A 20,635-nucleotide genomic window follows, 5' to 3' on the forward strand; every position below is an offset into this window, starting at 1 on the left:
GATCCGTCTAGTCAAGGCTGTGGTTTTTCCAGTGGTCATGTATGGATGTGACAGTTGGATTGTGAAGAAGGCTGAGTGCCGAAGAATTGATGCTTTTGACCTGTGGTGTTGGAGAAGACTCTTGAGCGTCCCTTGGACTGCAAGGAGATCCAACCAGTCCATTCTGAAGGAGTCAGCCCTGGGATTTCTTTGGAAGGAATGATGCTAAAGCTGAAACTCCAGTACTTTGGCCACCTCATGCGAAGAGCTGACTCATTGGAAAAGACTCTGATGCTGGGAGGGATTGGGGGCAGGAGAAGAAGGGGACAACAGAGGATGAGATGGCTGGATGGCATCACGGACTCGATGGACGTGAGTCTGGGTGAACTCCAGGAGTTGGTGATGGACGGGGAGGCCTGGCGTGCTGCGATTCATGGGGTCGCAAAGAGTCGGATATGACTGAGCGACTGAACTGAACTGAACTGAAGGGGAGAGCAGTGATCATACTTGTTTTATGTAGATTATGTAGATAAGATTGGAAGAATGACAGGATTAGGAGGCCAGTCAGAAGATTATGGTGGTAACTCAGGCACAAGATGACTACTGCTGAGGAGTTAGATTTGAGAGAGATTAGGAGGTAAAATTTGAGAGAAATTTAGGAGGCTTAATGATGTATAGAGATAGGAGAGGATGATTTATGAATGATTCTTAATTTGCTGGTTTGTGCACCTGAATGTCAGGTGGCAGTTCTGTTAAAGACTCAGAATGAAGAACACATTTGGAAGATGAGATGAAATGAAAATTATTTCTGTGTTACAGGTGTTTTGTGTGGAGTGATTGAGAGATATCCCCACAATAATATTTGATGAGCACTTCATTATGTGTGTCTAGAGTTTAAGAATTAGATCTAGGTTAAAGATACAGAAAGTCAACGGAATATAGATAATTTTAGCCATCGTCAGGGAATGAACTACTTAAGTTACTCAAGTAATGGAGGCCAAGCTAGATATTTGAGGAAAGCGAAGACTTAAGAAAAGGCTGGAGAGAGCTAAGGCACTGTGATAGGACTGTGAGGCAGCACTGGGGTTGAAAACTGTGCGTCTCTTTTCTGAGAGTCACAGTATCTTCACTTTGAAAGAATTATTGATTTCTTTTTTTAATTTTAATTTTTTAACACCAAAAACATTTCATATTGAGATATAGCTGATTAACAATGTTGTGGTATTTTCAGGTGAACAGCAGAGGGACTCAGCCATACATATCCATGTTTCCATTCTCCCCCAAACCCCTCTCCCATGCAGGCTGGCACATAACAATGAGCAGAGTTCCATGTGCTGTACAATAGGTCTTTGTTGGTTATCTGTTTTAAATACAGCAGTGTGTGCATGACCTTCCCAAAGCCCCTAACTATCCCTTCCCTGGCAACCCTAAGTTCATTTTCTAAGTCTGCGAGTCTTTTTCTGTTTTGTAAGTAAGTTCATTTGTATCATTTCTTTCTAGATTCCACATATAAGGGATATTGTATGGTATTTCTCCTTCTCTGTCTGACTTACTTCACTCAGTATGACACTCTCTAGGTCCATACATGTTGCTGCAAATGGCATTATTTCATTCTCTTTTAATGGCTGAGTAATTCCACTGTTTATATGTACTATATCTTTATTTTTTTCTCTTGTAGAGAGAAATTTTATTTTGCAATGTTTTCAGTATGTTCACTTCACATGTCTTTCCTCTCAGTTAGCTGGAGCCTCATACACAGTTTGGTAACTTGGAGTCAGCTCCAGTGAGAGTATATTCCCCTCTGCATCACACATCCCATATACTTCTTAACTTCGGGAAGAATGAAGTGGCCCTAATGTTTATACAGCTGAAAGCAAAGCCCTAATTGGCACTCTGATCCATAGGACATTTGCACTGTTTGCCCTTTCCCCTCACTGTATCCCGAAGCCCAGTGACTGGTTTCCAGGGTGCCCTGATGTCAGCTCCCATAGCCTCATTCCTCTGCTCTCATAACACTCAGCACGGTGAACACTTGTAACTACTGATTTACTGAATTGCTCTGTTTTTCTCAGCAGAGTGTGAGCTCCACGAGCAGGATTCCTCTTTCACTACCTGTCTCCTCAGCACCAGGCATATTATGATTGCCCAATAAATTATGTTGAATTTAAGAAAATGAAAGTTTACCTTAAAAAAAAAAATCTGTCATATGATAGCACCCGGGTTAATTGTTACCTTTGGGGAAGAGAGATGGGTAGTGACAGGGCAGGGGCATGAAAAGGCTGCTCTCCTTTCTCTTCCTCCACCTGCTTCCTGGACACGTTCACCCCTTGATCATTACGCAGCTAAACTTGCGATGGTGCATCTCCTGAGTGTGCTGTGGTTGCTTAGTCACGCAGTTGCGTCTGACCCTTTGTGCCCCCATGGGCTGTAGCTTGCCAGGCTCCTCTGTCTGTGGAATTTCCCAGGCAGGAACACTGGAGGGGGTTGCCATTTCCTTCTGCATATATGCACAGTCTCTCCTCTATCCATCCCTTTGTTGGTAGACATTTAGGCTGCTTCCATGTCTTGGCTACTGTAAACAGTGCTGCAACCAACACTGGGGTGCAGATCTCTCTTCGGGCCATGTTTTTCTCCAGATAATGCCCAAGAGTGGGATTGCAGAGTCATATGGCAGCTCTATTTTTAGCTTTTGAAGGAACCTCTATATTGTTCACCATAGTAGCTGTATCAGTTTGCCTATTCCCGCCAGCAGTGCAGGAGGGTTCCTTCTCTCCACACCCTCTCCAGCATTTGCTGTTTGTGGATTTTTTGATGATAGCCATTCTGACCCATGTGAGGTGATATCTCATTTTGCATTTGCGTTTAGCATTTAGTTTTGATTTGCATTTAGCAATGTTGAACATCTTCTCATGTGTCTACTGGCTATCTGCATGTCCTCTTTGGAGAAAAGTCTATTCAGGTATTCTGCCTTTTTTTTTTTTTTTTTTTTGAGTGGGTTGTTTTGATGCTATTAAGCATCATAAGCTGTTTGTAAATTTTGGAGACTAATGCCTTATTGGTCACATCATTTGCAAATATTTTCTCCCAATCTGGGTTGTCTTTTTATTTTGATCATTGTTTCCTTTCATGTGCAAGAGCTTTTGAGTTTAAGTAGGTCTCATTTGTTTATTTTTGCCTTTATTTCCATTATTCTGGGAGATGGATCAAAAAAGATGTTGCTGTGATTTATGTCAGTATTCTACCTATGTTTTCCTCTTGGAGTTTTATTTTGTCTGGTTTCACATTTAGGTCTTTAATCCATTTTGAGCTTATTTTTGTGTATGGAGTTAAGGAATGATCTAATTTCACTTTTTTACACGTGGCTGTCAAGTTTTCCCAGCACCATTTGTCAAAGAGACTGTCTTTCCAACATCATTTAGTCTTTCCTGCTTTGTCATAGAATAATTGACCATAAAGTGCATGGGCGTATCTCTGTGTTTTCTATCCTAGAACTACCGATTTCTGATGGTGACATTTTAGGCTGGTTTGGTGGTGTTTTGCAAGCCATTATAGGTATGTGGTACGGACTTCCCTGGTGGCTGAGACAGTAAAGCGTCTGGCTACAATGCGGGAGACCCTGGTTTGATCCCTGGGTTGGGAAGATCCCCTGGAGAAGGAAACAGCAACCCACTCCAGTACTCTTGCCTGGAAAATCCCATGGACGGAGGATCCTGGTAGGCTACCGTCCATGGGGTCGCAGAGAGCTGGACACAACTGAGCGACTTCACTTTCACTATAGGTATGTGGTAGGTTTAAAATAGTTTTCTGAACCCTCTGCCTACCCTGATTTTATACATGCTAATTATATTTATATTTGAGCAATACTTTAAAGTTTAGGTGAGACTTGAATCCAAAACTCAGTATATTTCTCTTCTGTGATTTTTGAAGTTATCTTCTTATTCTGAAATGTTAGGGGAATGATAATTCTGTGTCATGTAGGAGTCAAGGTACTATTTTATTTAGCTCATTAAAATCATAACAATAACACTTTAATCAGTTTTGTAATTTTGCTCCTTAGATTCAGAAGAGAGCTGTGAAGGTGATTAGAGGAGGAAAGGATAAAGGAAAGAGATAATGTAACTGGAAGGCGAGATGATTCTTTCATTTGTTATTTATGGTATTTTTTCATTCAGCTGTAATAGGACCGACCTGAGGGAAGACGAGAGCTTGAAGTGGAGTGTTTGAGGTCGAGGTTACTCCCAGGAGAGGCTGTACCAGAGTCAAGGCTGTTTATGCTAGAATGAGTAACTGAAGAGCAACTCCAAACTCATTTGCAGGGAACTTTAAAGAGTGTTTATGACCATTTGACTGGGGTGGTAGAAGTTGAGTTGAATGATTTCTTAATGCCTTCCCACACTTCCATAATTGCTCACAAGAGGAAATCAGAATGATGTAAAAATTTGAGCTGTTTTGCAAATTTCAGAAATCAATATTGGCATCTGAAATATAGATTAAAAGTATAAATTATTGCCAAATGTGGTTAAGAGAGCTGATACCTAATTCACCTTGTTTCCTTCTAGAGTAGTTCTTCCAGGGAATTCAGTTTCTTGCCAGTCCCAAATTTCTTAATGTTTTCAAACTTGCCAGTATTTTAGCAAGTGAAGAGATGTGACTGCTACTTGCTATCATAATCTGTTTCCTGGCAGGAGTCTCTTAGTCTGAGTTCTTTCCAGCCTTTATTTGGTGGGAATGTGTCAGACTGGGATCTGTGTTTATTTATTGCAGAGTATAACACACAAGAGAAAAGAAACGGAACATAAGTAAAATGCTTAATGAATGATCAGAAGTTGAACACCCATGTAGCTGTCATCCTGACCAAGGAACAAGAGCATTACTAGCACCTCAGAGGTTCCCGGCTCTAGCCAGCTTCCCTGATTACTACCCTCTTTCCTTTTTGTGGATCCACAACTGGCTTCTAACACTATAATTTATTTTTGCCTGGTTTTCAGTTTTGTTTCCATGGAACTAAATCATTTGTATGCTTTTGTGACTGGCTAACTTGGCTCAACATTATATTTGTGACATTTAGATATGTTGTGGTGTGTAACCCTAGTTTGTGTACTCACTCTGTTTTGTAATATTTCATTGTGTTACACTTTCTGCTGTTGAGATTTGGTAGTTTCCATTTTTGGCTTTTCTGAATAATGTTGCTATGAACATTACTGTATGACCCTCGGAGCACGTATTCCCCCACCAGAATTTCTGCTGGCAGTGAGATTGCTGAATGCTAGGGTATGCGTGGGTATAGCTTTTACAGAGAGTGCTAAACTGTATTCCACAGTGTTTGTATTTCACCTTTACTCAGCATGCTCACATGCTTGTTAACACTCAGTACTGTGTCAGAGAGGAATTTTCCCCTCATCCCCGGCTTTCCGGCCCTCCCTTATTGGCTCTCTATTATTGTTCATGTTTCCTGATGATTTCATTGTTATCCTGGGCTTGCTTTATGCAAAAATATTTTCATATTTTTAAAGTATCTCATTGAAATCCATATTGTTAGGCTTATGTCTTTCTTGCTTGTCTTCCATCGACTTTAGACATATGCATTTTAATTTTTATGTTTACTGGACAGGTCACAAGACAGCAGCACAGTCTCATTCAGAATGCCTTGGGGAAGTTACAGATTTTGGTTGTAGCCCATGTAGCAGAGATGCACTGGGTCTTAAAAAGAATGCAGGCATTGTGGGGAAGGGAAAGTGCTGACTGTATTTCTTTTGGACAGGAAAGAATATCTTATCTGAAATTTGTTGTTGTTAAAAGGAGTAACTTTGGAGCAAATAGTTTTAGTATGATGGGAGATAATATGAGGCAAAATTAATGAATACTTCAAATAAATTACAAAAATTAAAGTAAGTGTTGGGATATTATAAAGTCTGTCAAGCAAGTTATTTCAAGAGGAACCTTAGAATGAGAGTCATGTTACTAAGTGAAAGAAGCTAATCTGAAATCACTCCAATTATGTGATATTCTGGAAAAGACAAAACTATGGAGACAGTTAAAAGATCAGTGGTATTGCTACAGATTGGGAGGTGGAGGGAGAGATGAATAGGTAGAGCACAGAGGCTTTTTGGTACAGTGAAACCACTCTGTCTAACACCGTAATAGTGATGGATACATGCATTATGCATTTGTCCAAACTCATAGAATGTACAACATTGTGAGTGAACCCTAATGTAAACTATAGACTTTGGGTGATTATGAGGTATCAGTATGGGTTGATCAGTTGTAACAAATGTGCCACTGTGGTGGAGGATGTTGATAATGGGGGTAGATATTCATGTATGGGATCAGGGGATAAGCTTTGTGCCTTCCTCTCAATTTTGTTGTGAGTCTTAAACTGTTCTGAAAAACTTACGTCTTTTCTTAAAAAAAAAAAAAACATGAAATAGACAAAAGTGTGAAATATGATGTGTAATATATAATATTTTGCTTGGTAAGTGCATATTTGGGTTCATATATGAAATGTTGGCTTCCCAGGTGACTCGTTGGATAAAGAATCTGCCTGCAATGCAGGAGACGAAAGAGACGTGGGTTTGATCCCTGGGTCAGAAAGATCCCTTGGAGAAGGGAATGGCAACCCACTCCAGAATTCTTGCCTTAAGAATCCCATGGACAGAGGAGCCGGGTGGACTATAGTCCACAGGGTCCCAAAGGGTCGGACATGACTGAAGCGACTGAGTGCGTATGAGAGAGATGTTTTACTAATTTTAATATCTTTAGAATTGAAATTTTTTTTTACTAGATAATTGTTTTAAAACTAAGGAATCATAGTAAAACGTGACATCAGTGGTGGCAGTTTTTAAAAAAACCCCAAAGTAACTTGGAATTCTTTTTGGTAGCACTCCAGATGCTCCATACAGAGATCAAATGTGTGAATTAATCAGCTATGTCCATAGAGAAGGTGATAGAGCTGAAATAAAGAAGTAGTCTTCTATTTATGGAAAGACTGCTTGTGTACTAACAGGTATCTTAAAACACCTGGATCGTTTTTTATAACCCTCCATCGTGGTTAGCTCCATAAGAGTACTGCATGTGTGGCCAGTATCGACAGTGGAGTTCATACAAAAATCAAGGAGGTTAATCCCAAAGTTTACTTCTGCCTCCTGAAAATCATTCTTTGCAACTTGCAGAATTGGCTCTTTTGGAAACATCTCTTTTTTAAAAAAATTACTAATTTTTGTCTGTGCTGGGTCTTCATTGCCGCATCAGCTTTTCTCGAGTCCTCGCAAACAGGGGCTCCTCTCTAGCTGCAGGGCGTGGGCTCCTGATTGTGGTGGCTTCTCCTGTTGGGGAGCACAGGCTCTAGGGCACGCAGGCTGCAGTAGCTGTGGCTTGCAGCTCTAGAGCACCGGTTCAGTAGTTGTGGCTCACAGGCTTAGTTGCTTTGAGGCATGGGGATCTTCCTGGACCAAAACCCACGTCTCCTGCATTGGCAGGTGGAGTCTTTACCACTGAGCCATCAGGAAAGCCCAGAAATATCTCTTCATCTGTGAAGTTTTCTGGAAATTTGGAAAACTTTTATTCATTCTTTTTAATCTCAATGCATCATTGACAAAAGCTGCAGAAAGTCTTTCCTCGACAAAAAGAATGCTCGTTACGAAGCTAGGGCACCAGAAGGCTGAATTTTGAAAAGTTAATCTCGGCTTTGAAGTCCCGTGTGAGTCAAAGAAAATGTGGACATGTATGAATCAGCTCATTTGTGTCCTCTGCTAAGTATGGCTTTTCTCTTCTGAATTTTTTTCCGTCCTTAGTGTAGAATTTTAGATGATGTTAATCAGATACAAATATGTATGCTTTAAACAATGTACGTTGAAATTCCAAGCTTTTAAAACTCTTAAAAAATTTGAAGGCTATTTTGCAAAAACAAACTGTGAAGAAATGAACATTTACATAGGAAAAGAAAACTCCCAAGTTTGAAGAAGAGTCCCCGGAGAAGCAACAAGAAATGCTGATCTTACATTGCCTGAAGAAATCAAAATAGTGAGGTTGACTGTCCCAACCATTTTCACCAAGAACTGGAGGCTTGTTTGAGCTGCATGAAGTACTAAGCAACATGGATAGACAGAGATTATCATACTAAATGAAGTAAGTCAGAAAGACAAATACCATGCGATATCACTTGTATGTGGAATCTTAAATGTGATGCAAATGAACTTATCTATGAAACAGACTCACTGCATCAGTGAGTAGCTTTTCTCATTCCAGTAGTATTCCATATTGTATATATACCACATCTACTGTATCCATTTCTCTGTTGGACATTTAGGTTGTTTCTGTATCTTGGCTATTGTGAATAGTGCTGTTAGGAACACAGAGTTGCGTGTATCGTTTTGAATTATAGTTTTATTTGGATATATCGCTAGGAATGGGATTGCTGGATCATATGGCAACTCTATACTGTTTTCCATAGTGACTGCATCAACTTACTCTCCCACCAACAGTGTAGGAGAGTTCCCTTTCCCCATACCTTCTCTAGCATTTGTTATTTTTAGACTTTTTAACAATGACCGTTCTGACTGACATGAGGTGTTATCTTATTGTAGTTTTGATTTGCACTTCTCCAATAATTAGCAACGTTGAGCATCTTTTCCTGTGCCTGTTGGCCATCTGAATCTGTTCTTTGGAGAAATGCCTATTTAGGTCTTCTGGCTATCTTTTGATTGGGTTACTTGGTTTTTTTTATATTGAGCTGCATGAAGTACTAAGTGAAGTTGCTCAGTGTGTCTGACTCTTTGCGACCCCATGGACTGTAGCCTACCAGGCTCCTCTGTCCATGGGATTTTCCAGGCAAGAGTACTGGAGTGGGTTGCCATTGCCTTCTCCAGGGGATCTTCCCAACCCAGGGATTGAACCCAGGTCTCCCGCATTGCAGGCTGATGCTTTACCGTCTGAGCCACCAGGGAAGCCCTGGAAGCCTAAGCTGTTGGTAAATTTTGGAGATTAATCCCTTGTCAGTCGCATGATTTGCAAACATTCCCCCCCTCCCAGTCCATAGGTTCTTTTTGTTTTGTTTATGGTTGTGGTTTCCTTTGCTATGCAAAAAGTTGTAAATTTGATTAGATCCCATTTGTTTATTTTAGCTTTTATTTCTATTGCCTTGGGAGACCAGCCTAAGAGAATTTTGGTGTGATTTGTGTCAAAGGATGTTTTGCCTGTGTTCTCTGCTAGGAGTTTTATGGTGTTAGGTCTTCTGTTTAGGTCTTTAAGCCATTTTGAGTTTATTTTTGTGTATTGTGCCAGGGTGTGTTCTAACTTCACTGGTTTACGGGCACTGATTGACAGCTTTCCCAGCACCACTTGCTGAAGAGACTTTTTCCCGTTGTATATTCTTGCCTTCTTTGTCAAAGAGTAACTGACCATGGGCGCGTGAGTTTATTTCTGGGCTTGTGTTGTGATGGGTCTTTTATGCATGTATGATATTGTAATATAATGCATGGGTTATTTGAAAAATGTTGATGTCTGGAGATTTTTAAATGTTTCCAGATGTTAAATCATTTCAATATATAAAATCACATTCACATTTGTTAATATCACAGTCAATAACTTCTGAAATGTTTTCAAGTATTGGGAAGTTCTCAAGCTCTTGGTAGGGGGTACAAGTTTTCCTAAATCCTAATTTTTAACTGTTATTTGCCTTGAAATGACAAGGCTCAGTTAGTCATTTTCAAGAAAATGTCTAGCAAGTCACCAATCTGAATAAACGTAGTTTGTCTGGTGGTTCTTTCAAGTTAAAATAAAGCTTTATGAACCAGATGGCTAATTCAGCTTACAACTCAAACTGCGGCCCAGATGCTTTTCCTCAAGACATCCATCCTGCATGATGCTTTATACATAGTTCCCATTTCATCTCTTCATCACACAGACTACTACAATGATGTGTATTCAAGATTGGGATTTAATAGAATTAATGATTTTTTGTTGCTGTATCAAGGATGTGCTTAAGTGAAACTGGCTTCTCCCACCAATAAATGCATGAAGGTGAGGAAAATGACTACCAGCACAACCTGGAGACACTGCCTTGGTTTCTGCCAAGGCACCAGCAATGTTACCCTCTGTAAAACCCTCTTAGCTAGCACGTGCGCTTCTCTAGCAAATGCAGTGTGATAACCAACCCGATGAGATGTACTAGTGGCTTTTTTCATTTCTAGTTTGTTTATGTCATATTATAATATTTTTCAGTGTACTACAGTGTAGTAAAGAATGTCTTATTAGCCTTTAGAAGAGCTTATCACTTCTAAGTTTAAAATATTCAATTTCTTTTTCTTTATACTTAGATTGATTGGTCTCAAAATGATACTACAATGTAACTGGCACCATAAATATTATTATTATTTAAATGTTCTATTGTGTAATGTGTGCGTGCTAAGTCGCTTCAGTTGTGTCCAGCTCTTTGCAGCTCCATGGACTGTAGCCCGCCAGGCTCTTCTGTCCATGGGATTCTCCAGCCAAGAGTACTGGAGTGGGTTGCCATTTCCTTCTCCAATTGCGTAATGCACTGTAAGATAAATTATTAACATCTATAAAGTTGAAGGGACTATGGCTTTCATCACAATCTCGTTTCTTATTTATTATTTTTCTCAGTTTCTTTGGAGTAGATTCCTCCCTTCCTTGAGTCAGAAGACTCTCTGATAAGTCAGTTTTATTTTTTCCAGTACTTTTAAATGTAGACAGTGTGGTGGTAGGTGAGAATGTTAATCTTCCAGTCCCATTTTAAGACAATAATTTAAGATAATAATTAGGAAAACCTTATAAATAAGTTTTCTTTTAGAATGAGATGAAATATATTAAATGAGTCTCAAAAATCAAAATTTCTTTTTATTTGAAAATTTAAAAATTATTACTTGAACAAGTTAACAAAAGGTACCTTGTCCTTTTGTGTTTCTGTATAAGTTGCAGGGAAAACTTTGGCTTTAAAAATAAGAATTTATTGAACAGTAATGAGGCTACAGAGATTATAGCAGGAATAACCACCAGCTGCTGGTAAGAGCAGACTAGTACTGAGAACACATTGAGCTAATCTCTGAAAACGCACCTCTTTTTACCCTCAACCTCTGCTATAGAACACGCCGGAATATGCAAACATGCATTCCATTAGCTGTCAGAATGATGTTGTCACACATTTTGTAGCTTCTGGAAAATTCCACTGTCCCCTCAAAAGAGTAAGAGTGAAAAAGGCACACAATGTTTTAGCTTTATTGTGAAGATAGTTTTGAACTCAGAGATCACCTTGAAAGGTTCCCAGGGATCCCGTATGGTCCCCTGCTGCTGCTGCTGAGTTGCTTCAGTCGTGTCCGACTCTGTGCAACCCCATAGATGGCAGCCCACCGGCTCCCCCGTCCCTGGGATTCTCCAGGCAGGAACACTGGAGTGGGTTGCCAGTTCCTTAGTCACACTTAAATAACTGTTGTTCTAGATGTTTGAAACTACCATCAAGATGTTTTAAAGTTACCTCTGAAAATAACCATTTTTTAAAAGAACATCTTTGCATCCTAAAGCAAATGTGGTAATTCTATGTCAAGATCATCCTCATCAAGGCCTTGTTCTGTGTCTTCTTACAAAGTTAACTCTGGTATCTTTTGTTATGTCATATTAATTAGGGTAAGTGTCAGAAAGTGGAAGAACAGTGGGCACTTTTACCACATGAAATAAGCTGATCTATTATTATTTTTAGTTAGAGAAGAAATGCATAATCTTTGTTTTCAAGATGAGGTTTTACTGGTATGGAACTATCTCCCGCATTCCTTGATCCAGTTTATGGCTGGAAAGAATGAAGATTTGGATAAGAATGCAATATTTTCTAGTTTGCTGCTCATGCTTAACTGTGGAGAAACCTGGCTGGACTGTCTCTGGGGCAAAGATCTTAGCTGCTTCTCATGCAGCAATGATAACTGGACTTTGTGCTTCCGTCCCTTCTTCCAGTTGAAACATCACTTACATTTCCAGTCTCTCTACTTGTGCTCTCTCAGACACTGAGTTTGATGGATAATTAGTTAGGATTAAATTGTCCATTAAACAAAATGGTTTTTATAATATTGAGCTCCAAAGATGGAAAATTGTTGAATAATGAAATACCTTGTGCTGTCTTTCTTTGATTCTAAGGTGCACATTTTGGCAGATTTTAGCAGCACTGAAATGGGAATGTGTTTTTCAAAGGTGTATCTGCTTAACTGATGAATTTTCTCCCCCACTTTTGTGAAGTAGTATCAATTTTTCTTTTAATTTTGAAATGTTATCTCAAATATATATTTTTTGAAGTTATTGCAAATGCTACTTCATGGGAAAGACTACAATATATTTTCACTCTTTAATGGTTTTTGTGTTTTTCTTTTCAAAGAGAAATAACAGAATCTGGCAATAATTTATATATATTTTTTCTTAAAAATGCTCTTTCAAAGTGCTTCAAACGGATAGAAAATTAACACTAAATTATGTTCATATAAACTGCTCGGAAGTTTACTTTAAAAAAAAAACTCTTAGTTTTTTAAGGCTATAGTAAATAATATAGTTTGGTTTTGGCATATGCTTATGTTTTAAATTTTATATTCATTATTTAATTCTGTTAACAATAGGTTTATTTTAGGACAGTGGAACTTGTAGAAGAGCCCATACGAAATTCTCCTGGTCTGAGTTTCTACTTCAAAATTAATGGACTGCCCATATTTCTGAAAGGCTCGAATTGGATCCCTGCAGATTCATTCCAGGATAGAGTAACCTCTGACATGTAAGTTATCATCTTTTATTTCTTGTTCCTCTTATTATTATCAATCCCGCAGAGCTTAAGAGCTACTCATTTTAATTTTTGTTGTTGTTGTTCGGGTGGAAGGAACCAAGAGGTAACATATAATTCTAGGATGATGAAAACTCTAGAATGGAAAAAATTTTTAAGTCATTTCATTCTTATGAGCTATAGGCCATCTTATAGCTAAACTATTTGAGACTGAGGAAACTATCTAATTTTTACAAATTGTTTGTAGAGGAACAAGAAAATGGCTATGTGCATCTTGGATAGTTAGCCTCTGTGAAAAAAAAATGATTAATGTTGACTTAAAAAAATTTTTTTTAAGAATACCGTGGGGTTTTTTTTGTTTGTTTGTTTGGTATGCTTTACCAAAAAAAATGGTAAAAAAAAAAAAAAAAAAAGGTAAATTTGGTAATGCAATGCTTTATCAAAACTATTTACTTCTTCATGCTAAGATATTTACACATTCTTCACGTTTATTATACTTTAATGAAAAGAACTAAAGAAATCGTCAAAGCATTTTTCTGAAGCTCTGAGAATAGAAGTTAACAAGAAAATATTTCCTGATTAGATTTATAAACTGCAATCTTTGTAATAGTAAAAATAAGCTTTGTTAGGTGAAAATAAACACATTTCAGTTCACTTCAGTTTAGTCGCTGGGTCGTGTCTGACTCTGCGACCCCTGGACTACAGCACGCCAGGCCTCCCTGTCCATCACCAACTCCCAGAGTCCACCCAAACTCATGTCCATTGAGCTGGTGATGCCATCCAGCCATCTTATCCTGTGTCATCCCCTTCTCCTCCTGCCCTTAATCTTTCCCAGCATCAGGGTCTTTTCCAATGAGTCAGCTCTTCGAATCAGGTGGCCAAAGTATTGGAGTTTCAGCTTCAACATCAGCCCTTCCAGTGAACACCCAGGACTGATCTCCTTTAGAATGGACTGGTTGGATCTTGCAGTCCAAGGGACTCTCAAGAGTCTTCTCCAACACCACAGTTCAAAACCATCAATTCTTCAGTGCTCAGCTTTCTTTATAGTCCAACTCTCACATCCATACATGACTACTAGAAAAACCATAGCCTTGACTAGCTGGACCTTTGTTGGCAAAGTAATGTCTCTGTTTTAAAATATGCTGTCTAGGTTGGTCATAACTTTCCTTCCAAGAGTATGTGTCTTTTAATTTCATGGCTGCAATCACATCTGCAGTGATTTTGAAGTGAAGTGAAGTGAAGTGTAGTCACTCAGTCGTGTTTGACTCTTTGCCACCCCATGGACTGTAGCCTACCAGGCTCCTCCATCCATGGGATTTTCCAGGCAAGAGTACTGGAGTGAGTGGCCATTTCTTTCTCCAGAGGATCTTACCGACCCAGGGATTGAACCCAGATCTCCCGCATTGTAGGCAGACGCTTTACTGTCTGAGCCACAAGGGAAGTCCTTGTGATTTTAGAGCCCCCCAAAATAAAGTCTGCCACTGTTTCCACTGTTTCCCCATCTATTTGCCATGAATTGATGGACTTACTTATATTATACAAATATGCATTGAGGTATATCATGTTTAGAATGTAGATGTGGTTGGTATAAGTAAACTCTAATTTTGCCAAAAGTTGTATTTATAGTAATATCCTTTTACTTTAAAATGTGTAATATTTTTGAATTTCATATGAAAATAAAATCATTCTCCAGATAGGGCATGGAAAATTTGCTGTCTCCTGTCCACCCTGGTGGCTCAAATGCATTTACCTACAATGCAAGAGGCCCAGGTTTGATCCCTGTGTTGGGAAGACCCCCTGGAGTGCATGCATGCTAAGTCACTTCAGTCTCTTTGTGACCCCATGGACTGTAGCACACCAGGCTCCTCTGTCCATGGAATTCTCCAGGCAAGAATACTGGAAGGGACTGCAATGCCCTTCTCCAGAGGATCTTTCTAACCCAGGGATTGTCTCTTTCATTTCCTGCATTGGCAGAGGGTTCTTTACCACTAGCACCACCTGGGAAGCTCTCCTGCAGTAGGAAATGGCAACCCACTTCAATATTCTTGCCTGGAGAATCCCATGGACAGAGGAGCCTGGTGGGCTATAGTCCATGGGGTTGCAAAGAGTCAGACACGACTGAGCGACTAACACTTTCACTCCGCTCCCGGTAGGTTTTGGTGGTGACTGTACAGCACAACCGGGTCAGTTAGTGAACTTGCAATGGGCGTCTTTGCTAGGAGCACAGTGCTCTGGGCCCATTGGACTGTTATTGGACTTTTTCCTTCCCTTCTGGGTGCTGTTCTGGAAATGGAAGGTACATGCTGTCAAGGTGGATGCAAATTTCTCAGCTTTCCTGAAGGTGATGTAAATAGGAATTAGAGCAGGAAGGAAATTTACTAGATAAGGGGGTACTGGACTGGAGGAATTATTTAAAAAAAAAAAAAAAAGGATGAGGGTGAGCTCAGTTCAGTTCAATTCAGTCGCTCAGTCGTATCCGACTCTTTGCGACCCCATGAATCGCAGCACGCCAGGCCTCCCTGTCCATCACCATCTCCGGGAGTTCACTCAGACTCATGTCCATCGAGTCCGTGATGCCATCCAGCCATCCCATCCTCAGTCGTCCTCTTCTCCTCCTGCCCCCAATCCCTCCCAGCATCATAGTCTTTTCCAATGAGTCAACTCTTCGCATTTCGCATGAGGTGGCCAAAGGACTGGAGCTTCAGCTTTAGCATCATTCCTTCCAAAGAAATCCCAGGATTGATCTCCTTCAGAATGGACTGGTTGGATCTCCTTGAAGTCCAGGGGACTCTCAGGAGTCTTCTCCAACAGCACAGTTCGAAAGCATCAATTCTTCAGTGCTCAGCTTTCTTCACAGTCCAACTGTCACATCCATACATGACCACAGGAAAAACCATAGCCTTGACTAGATGGACCTTAGTTGGCAAAGTAATGTCCCTGCTTTTGACTATGCTATCTAGGTTGCTCATAACTTTTCTTCCAAGGAGTAAGTGTCTTTTAATTTCATGGCTGCAGTCACCATCTGTGGTGATTTTGGAGCCCAGAAAAATAAAGTCTGACACTGTTTCCACTGTTTAGAAACTAATATTCAAACTCTGATTTTTGTCTTACAGTTTGAAATGGTTGTATAAAATGAACACATAGTTTCTAAGGTTTACAACAGGAATAACTTGAAGACAAAAGTTTAATTTTAAAAACAGTGTAATAGCGTGACTGAAAATTGAGCAGGCAAAGAAAAGATATCACTCGTAATTTTTCTATGTTTATTTTTATGTGGTTACAGTTAGAAAGTGAAGTGAAAGTGTTAGTCGCTCAGTCATGTCCAACTCATTGTGACTGCATGGACTGTAGCCTGCAGGAGCCTCTGTCCATGGAATTCTCCAGACAAGAATACTGGAGTGGGATGCCATTCCCTTATCCAGGGTATCTTCCCAACCCAGGGCTTAAACCTGGATGTCCTGCATTGTAAATGGATTCTCTATGATCTGAGCTATAAGGGAAGTCAATTACAATTACAGTTAATGTGTATAAAATTTTGTCTCATTTTCTTCACGGTGTATTGTATCCAAACCATCATAATTAAAATGTGTTCTTCTAACAGTTATTTGAAATGTGTTTATCAACCACAGCATATTTCTTAAAATTTTGTTCTTTTTTTTAATGTTCCCAAGATTTTAAATTAGCATTTGTTTTAAAATTTTTTTCTGTAGGTTACGGCTCCTTTTGCAGTCTGTTGTGGATGCTAACATGAATGCTCTCCGGGTTTGGGGAGGAGGAATTTATGAGCAGGATGAATTCTATGAACTCTGTGATGAACTAGGAATAATGGTACGTAGCTGACAGCTCACCATTTTGTTGATATGTTACCGTATCCTCAGTTTGACCTCCAGTGTTCTAAGTGGGTGATATTGCCCATTCCTTTGTTTTTTTTGTTGTTGTGGTGCAGTTTATTTACAATATCGTGCTAGTTTCAAGTATACAACAAAGTGATTCAGTTATACATTTATATGTATATTCTTCTCCATTTCGGTTTATTACAGGATATTGAATAAAGTTCCCTTTGTTATGCAGTAGGTCCTTGTTATCTATTTGATATGTAATAGTTTGTATTTGCTAATCCTAAACTCCTAATTTATCCCTCCCCACCTCCTTCCCCTTTGATAACCATAAGTTTGCTTTCTATGTCTGTGTTTCTCTTTCATAAATTCATTTGTGTCATACTTTAGATTCCACATATAAGTGGTATCATAGCCCATTCCTTCTTTTCTCAGAGCCAAGAATGATGCTCCACTTTTTTTTTTTTTTGGCAGAGAAATAAATGCCATCTAGCAAACCCAGAGCCATAATTGATAGCAAATATCATAATTATTTGATTATTTTAAAATAATAGACATTCTGCATATTGATTATATCTAAGCATATATCTGTATTTTCTTTGTAACTCTCTTTGTGATAAGAGGTTAAGCATAGAAAGGAAAGTAAAATATTAAAAAATTTTAACTTTAAGGAGATCTAACAAGACCCAGAGAGAAGAAAATGATTACATTTTAAAAGATGTGCTTAATACTGTCATTAAGTACCTCTGAACATAGTTTGCATTGGTGAGGGTTAAGCAAAGGAAATATGTTCTTTTAATTCGAGTCTTACAGTTCTAAAATATAAAGCACTTCATAGAAGAGTAGTAATTTTAATAATATTGATAATGCCGATGGTCATGATGTGTCAATATTCTGTAATATTCCAGACATTGTTCTCAGTGCTCTGCATTTATTATTTTATTTCATCTTCATGCCCACCATATGAGGTAATTACTGCTGTTCTCTATCCCCCTTTTACTGGCATGTGGAGAGGTTAACTTTCCCAAACTCACACAGTGGGTATATGGTGGAACTGAAGTTCTGACTCAGGCCAAAAGATATGGTGCTGTGCTCTAAACCATGCTCCTTGTGGCCTCCCTGAAGGGTGCATCCTGAGTCCTGCCTGGTACTTTGCAACCTGTGGACTGTAGTCCACCAAGCTCCTCTGTCCATGGGATTCTCCAGGCAAGAATACTGGCGTATGTTGTAATTTCCTACTCCAGGGGATCCTCCCAACCCAGGGATTGAACTCATTTCTCTTACCATCTCCTGCATGAGCAGCTGAATTCTTTACCACTAGCCCCACCTGGGAAACCCAGTTGTACTTACGTGGTTTCCTCTCTAAAATGTCCATAAAGTGATCCCTGTGGCCATGAAAAGTTAATTCTTTGATTTTTTTAAAAAAAGTACGTTTCTTAACAGTCTGGGCCATTTCTCAAAACCAAATTCCTGGTGAAAATTAGAATGAATTAGAAATGAGAGGTTGGGAGAAATGTTTACTGAATTTCATATTCTCCACAACACAAGCAGTATTTCCTTATTTGAATTCCTTTTTTTTTTTTTTTTTTTCACTTTTCTGCCCACGTAACATCTTCTCTTCTCAGATTTCCCTACAGTTCTGGTGATTTTGTAAAGTGGTTTCCTAGTGCGTCACGCCTTGTGCTGCTAAAATGGTCACACACATCAGGCTAAGTTGATTTTCCTTTACATGAAAGATAATGCCCAAGATTTAGGACAAAGAATTTCCTTCTGTGCAGTGAAATCTATGGAAGTACTGTATTGCCTCTCATTTTGCTAGATTTGGCAGGATTTTATGTTTGCCTGTGCGCTTTACCCAACCGATCAGGATTTCATGGACTCCGTGAGAGAAGAAGTCACTCACCAGGTATGTGATTACATAATATTCCAAGAAGAAGTAAAGCCTTACGTTTCAGTTTTGCCTTTTGTTAAACCTGTCCTTGTTTTTCTTGTTTTAAATTCCATTGAAGTATAGCTGATTTACAATGCTGTGTTTAATTTCTTCTCTTTGTTTCTTTTTGTTCTCTTTATTAAATCCTGTGGGGGAAAAAAATCAGCCAGGTGATTGGATGGAATCGCTCAAAGAGTCAGTCTCATGGTTCTAATTCCACTTATTGGTGGATGACTGTCAGATTTATTCCTGGCCCTGAGTTCTCTGCTGGATTCCTGGTTCTTATTATCCAGCTCCCTGCTTGGTACCCCTACCTGGAGGTGTAATAGGAATCTCAAATGTAACATGTCTAAACCAAACTTATATTACCTTCCCCAGACTTGCTTTTCTTGCTGGGTTCCCCACCTCAATAAATGGCAATACCAGTCTTTGAATTTCTCAGGCCAAAAATTTTGATTCTTAACTCCTTGATTTCTGTTGCATTCCACATATAAATACCTTATATTTATAGATCTATAAATGAAAAGAAATGATTGTATCCTAACTCTATTCACTGAAAAATCTTAAAAACAGTGAACAGCCTAGTCAGATTGAGCATCCTTGTATTGAAATAGTCTTTCCAGCTGAGAGAAGGGTTCTTAGAGAAATGGCTGGTTCCAGGTCTGGAACAGGAGATATACTAGATGATGCTGGAATATTTTGGCATACAAATAACAAGGAAGCTATTAAAGAAATGTGAAAAGAACGTTGATGAGACTGACCGACCAAAAGTGGGACAATTTGAAATTCAGTAAGGATAAGAATGTCAGTGGATCGAAATCCACCGAGTATGTTAAAATCTGTAAGTTCATTATTGGTGTCTGTGAATGTATATTTGTGGGGAAAACCAAAAGAAATGCAAAAAATATTATGACACTCAAGTTAGTGGTTACTTTTGGAAGGAAAGAAGGACTAGGATTAGGAAGGGGTACGTGAGGGCGCCTGGGGTGTGGTGAAGTTTCCTTAGTCGGGATGATGTTGCAAGTGTGATTGCCTTATAATAATAATTCACTGTGTCATAGTTTGTTTTCTGTGCCTGTTTTTTCTTAAGTTTAGCAAGTGGGCATTGAATCATCCCTTACTCAGAGCCCTCTAGATACAGTTAAAGATCCTCACCACGCTCTGTCTTGTCTCTGCCTGTCTCCCCAGCCTTGTTAGATACCATATTCCCCGTGCTTTCCCTGACCTGGAATGCCTTGCCTATTACCCTCCCCTGTGATGATCTCAGTTGTTCTTTTTCTGACTCGTCTTACCTTGGGCATGACTCTCTGGGAAGAAACTTTCTATGTCTGCAAGTCTAGGTTAGGTCATTTTCCCTTTGTGACATACATCACACTTGAAATTACTTGTTCAATGTTTTGTCACTCCATCAAGGTTGTAATCTCCCTGAGGCTTAGGGCAAGTTCCCCCATGACCCAGCTGTATTATTCATCCAATGTATAGGTGGATGATGAATGAATAACTTTTAAAATATTAATTGTAGTTATATAGGTTATAAACATTTCAGTTTTATTTTTAATTTTCTTTCACACAATGAAAATATATCTAAGCGTTTTCAGTTCTTTTATGTATTATTAAAGAGAACTTTTTGTGCAGCGTTTATTAAAATTTTAAAGTAAAGCTCACCATAAAATTCTAGGTCAGTTTGAAGGGTGTGTGCAGCATAGAGTCACTGAAGTTTTTTGTCTCTTCAGTATTTGTATTTTCATCAGTACCAAAAGCATGCCTGTCACAGTTGGTCATAGCCCTCTTTTACCTGTATATGAAAAGTGAAAGTGAAAATTGCTCAATTGTGTCTGACTCTTTGTGACCCCATGGACTATTCAGTCCATGGTATTCTCCAGGCCAGAATACTGGAGTGGGTAGCCTTTCCCTTCTCCCAGGGATCTTCTCAACCCAGGGATCGAACCAGGTCTCTTGCATTTCAGGTGGATTCTTTACCAGCTGAGCCACCAGGGAAGCCCAAGAATACTGGAGTGGGTAGCCCATCCCTTCTCCAGCAATCTTTCTGACTCAGGAATTGAACCGGGGTCTCCTGCATTGCAGGCAGATTCTTTACTAACTGAGCTATCAGGGAAGCTACCT

The 20,635-nt window shown here is 39.3% G+C and overlaps 1 protein-coding gene across 1 annotated transcript in view; it reads left to right on the forward strand.

Moving 5' to 3' along the window:
* Positions 1-20,635, forward strand: part of MANBA (mannosidase beta) — a 118,137-nt gene that overhangs the window by 40,594 nt on the left and 56,908 nt on the right. The window contains exons 8-10 of the mRNA XM_004009666.5: positions 12,588-12,739; positions 16,456-16,573; positions 18,401-18,487. Of these exons, the coding sequence (XP_004009715.3) occupies positions 12,588-12,739; positions 16,456-16,573; positions 18,401-18,487 (357 nt within the window). The remainder of the gene's footprint in view (positions 1-12,587; positions 12,740-16,455; positions 16,574-18,400; positions 18,488-20,635) is intronic.

The sequence above is a fragment of the Ovis aries genome, chromosome 6, assembly GCF_016772045.2.
Source record: "Ovis aries strain OAR_USU_Benz2616 breed Rambouillet chromosome 6, ARS-UI_Ramb_v3.0, whole genome shotgun sequence".
Lineage (NCBI taxonomy): Eukaryota > Metazoa > Chordata > Mammalia > Artiodactyla > Bovidae > Ovis > Ovis aries.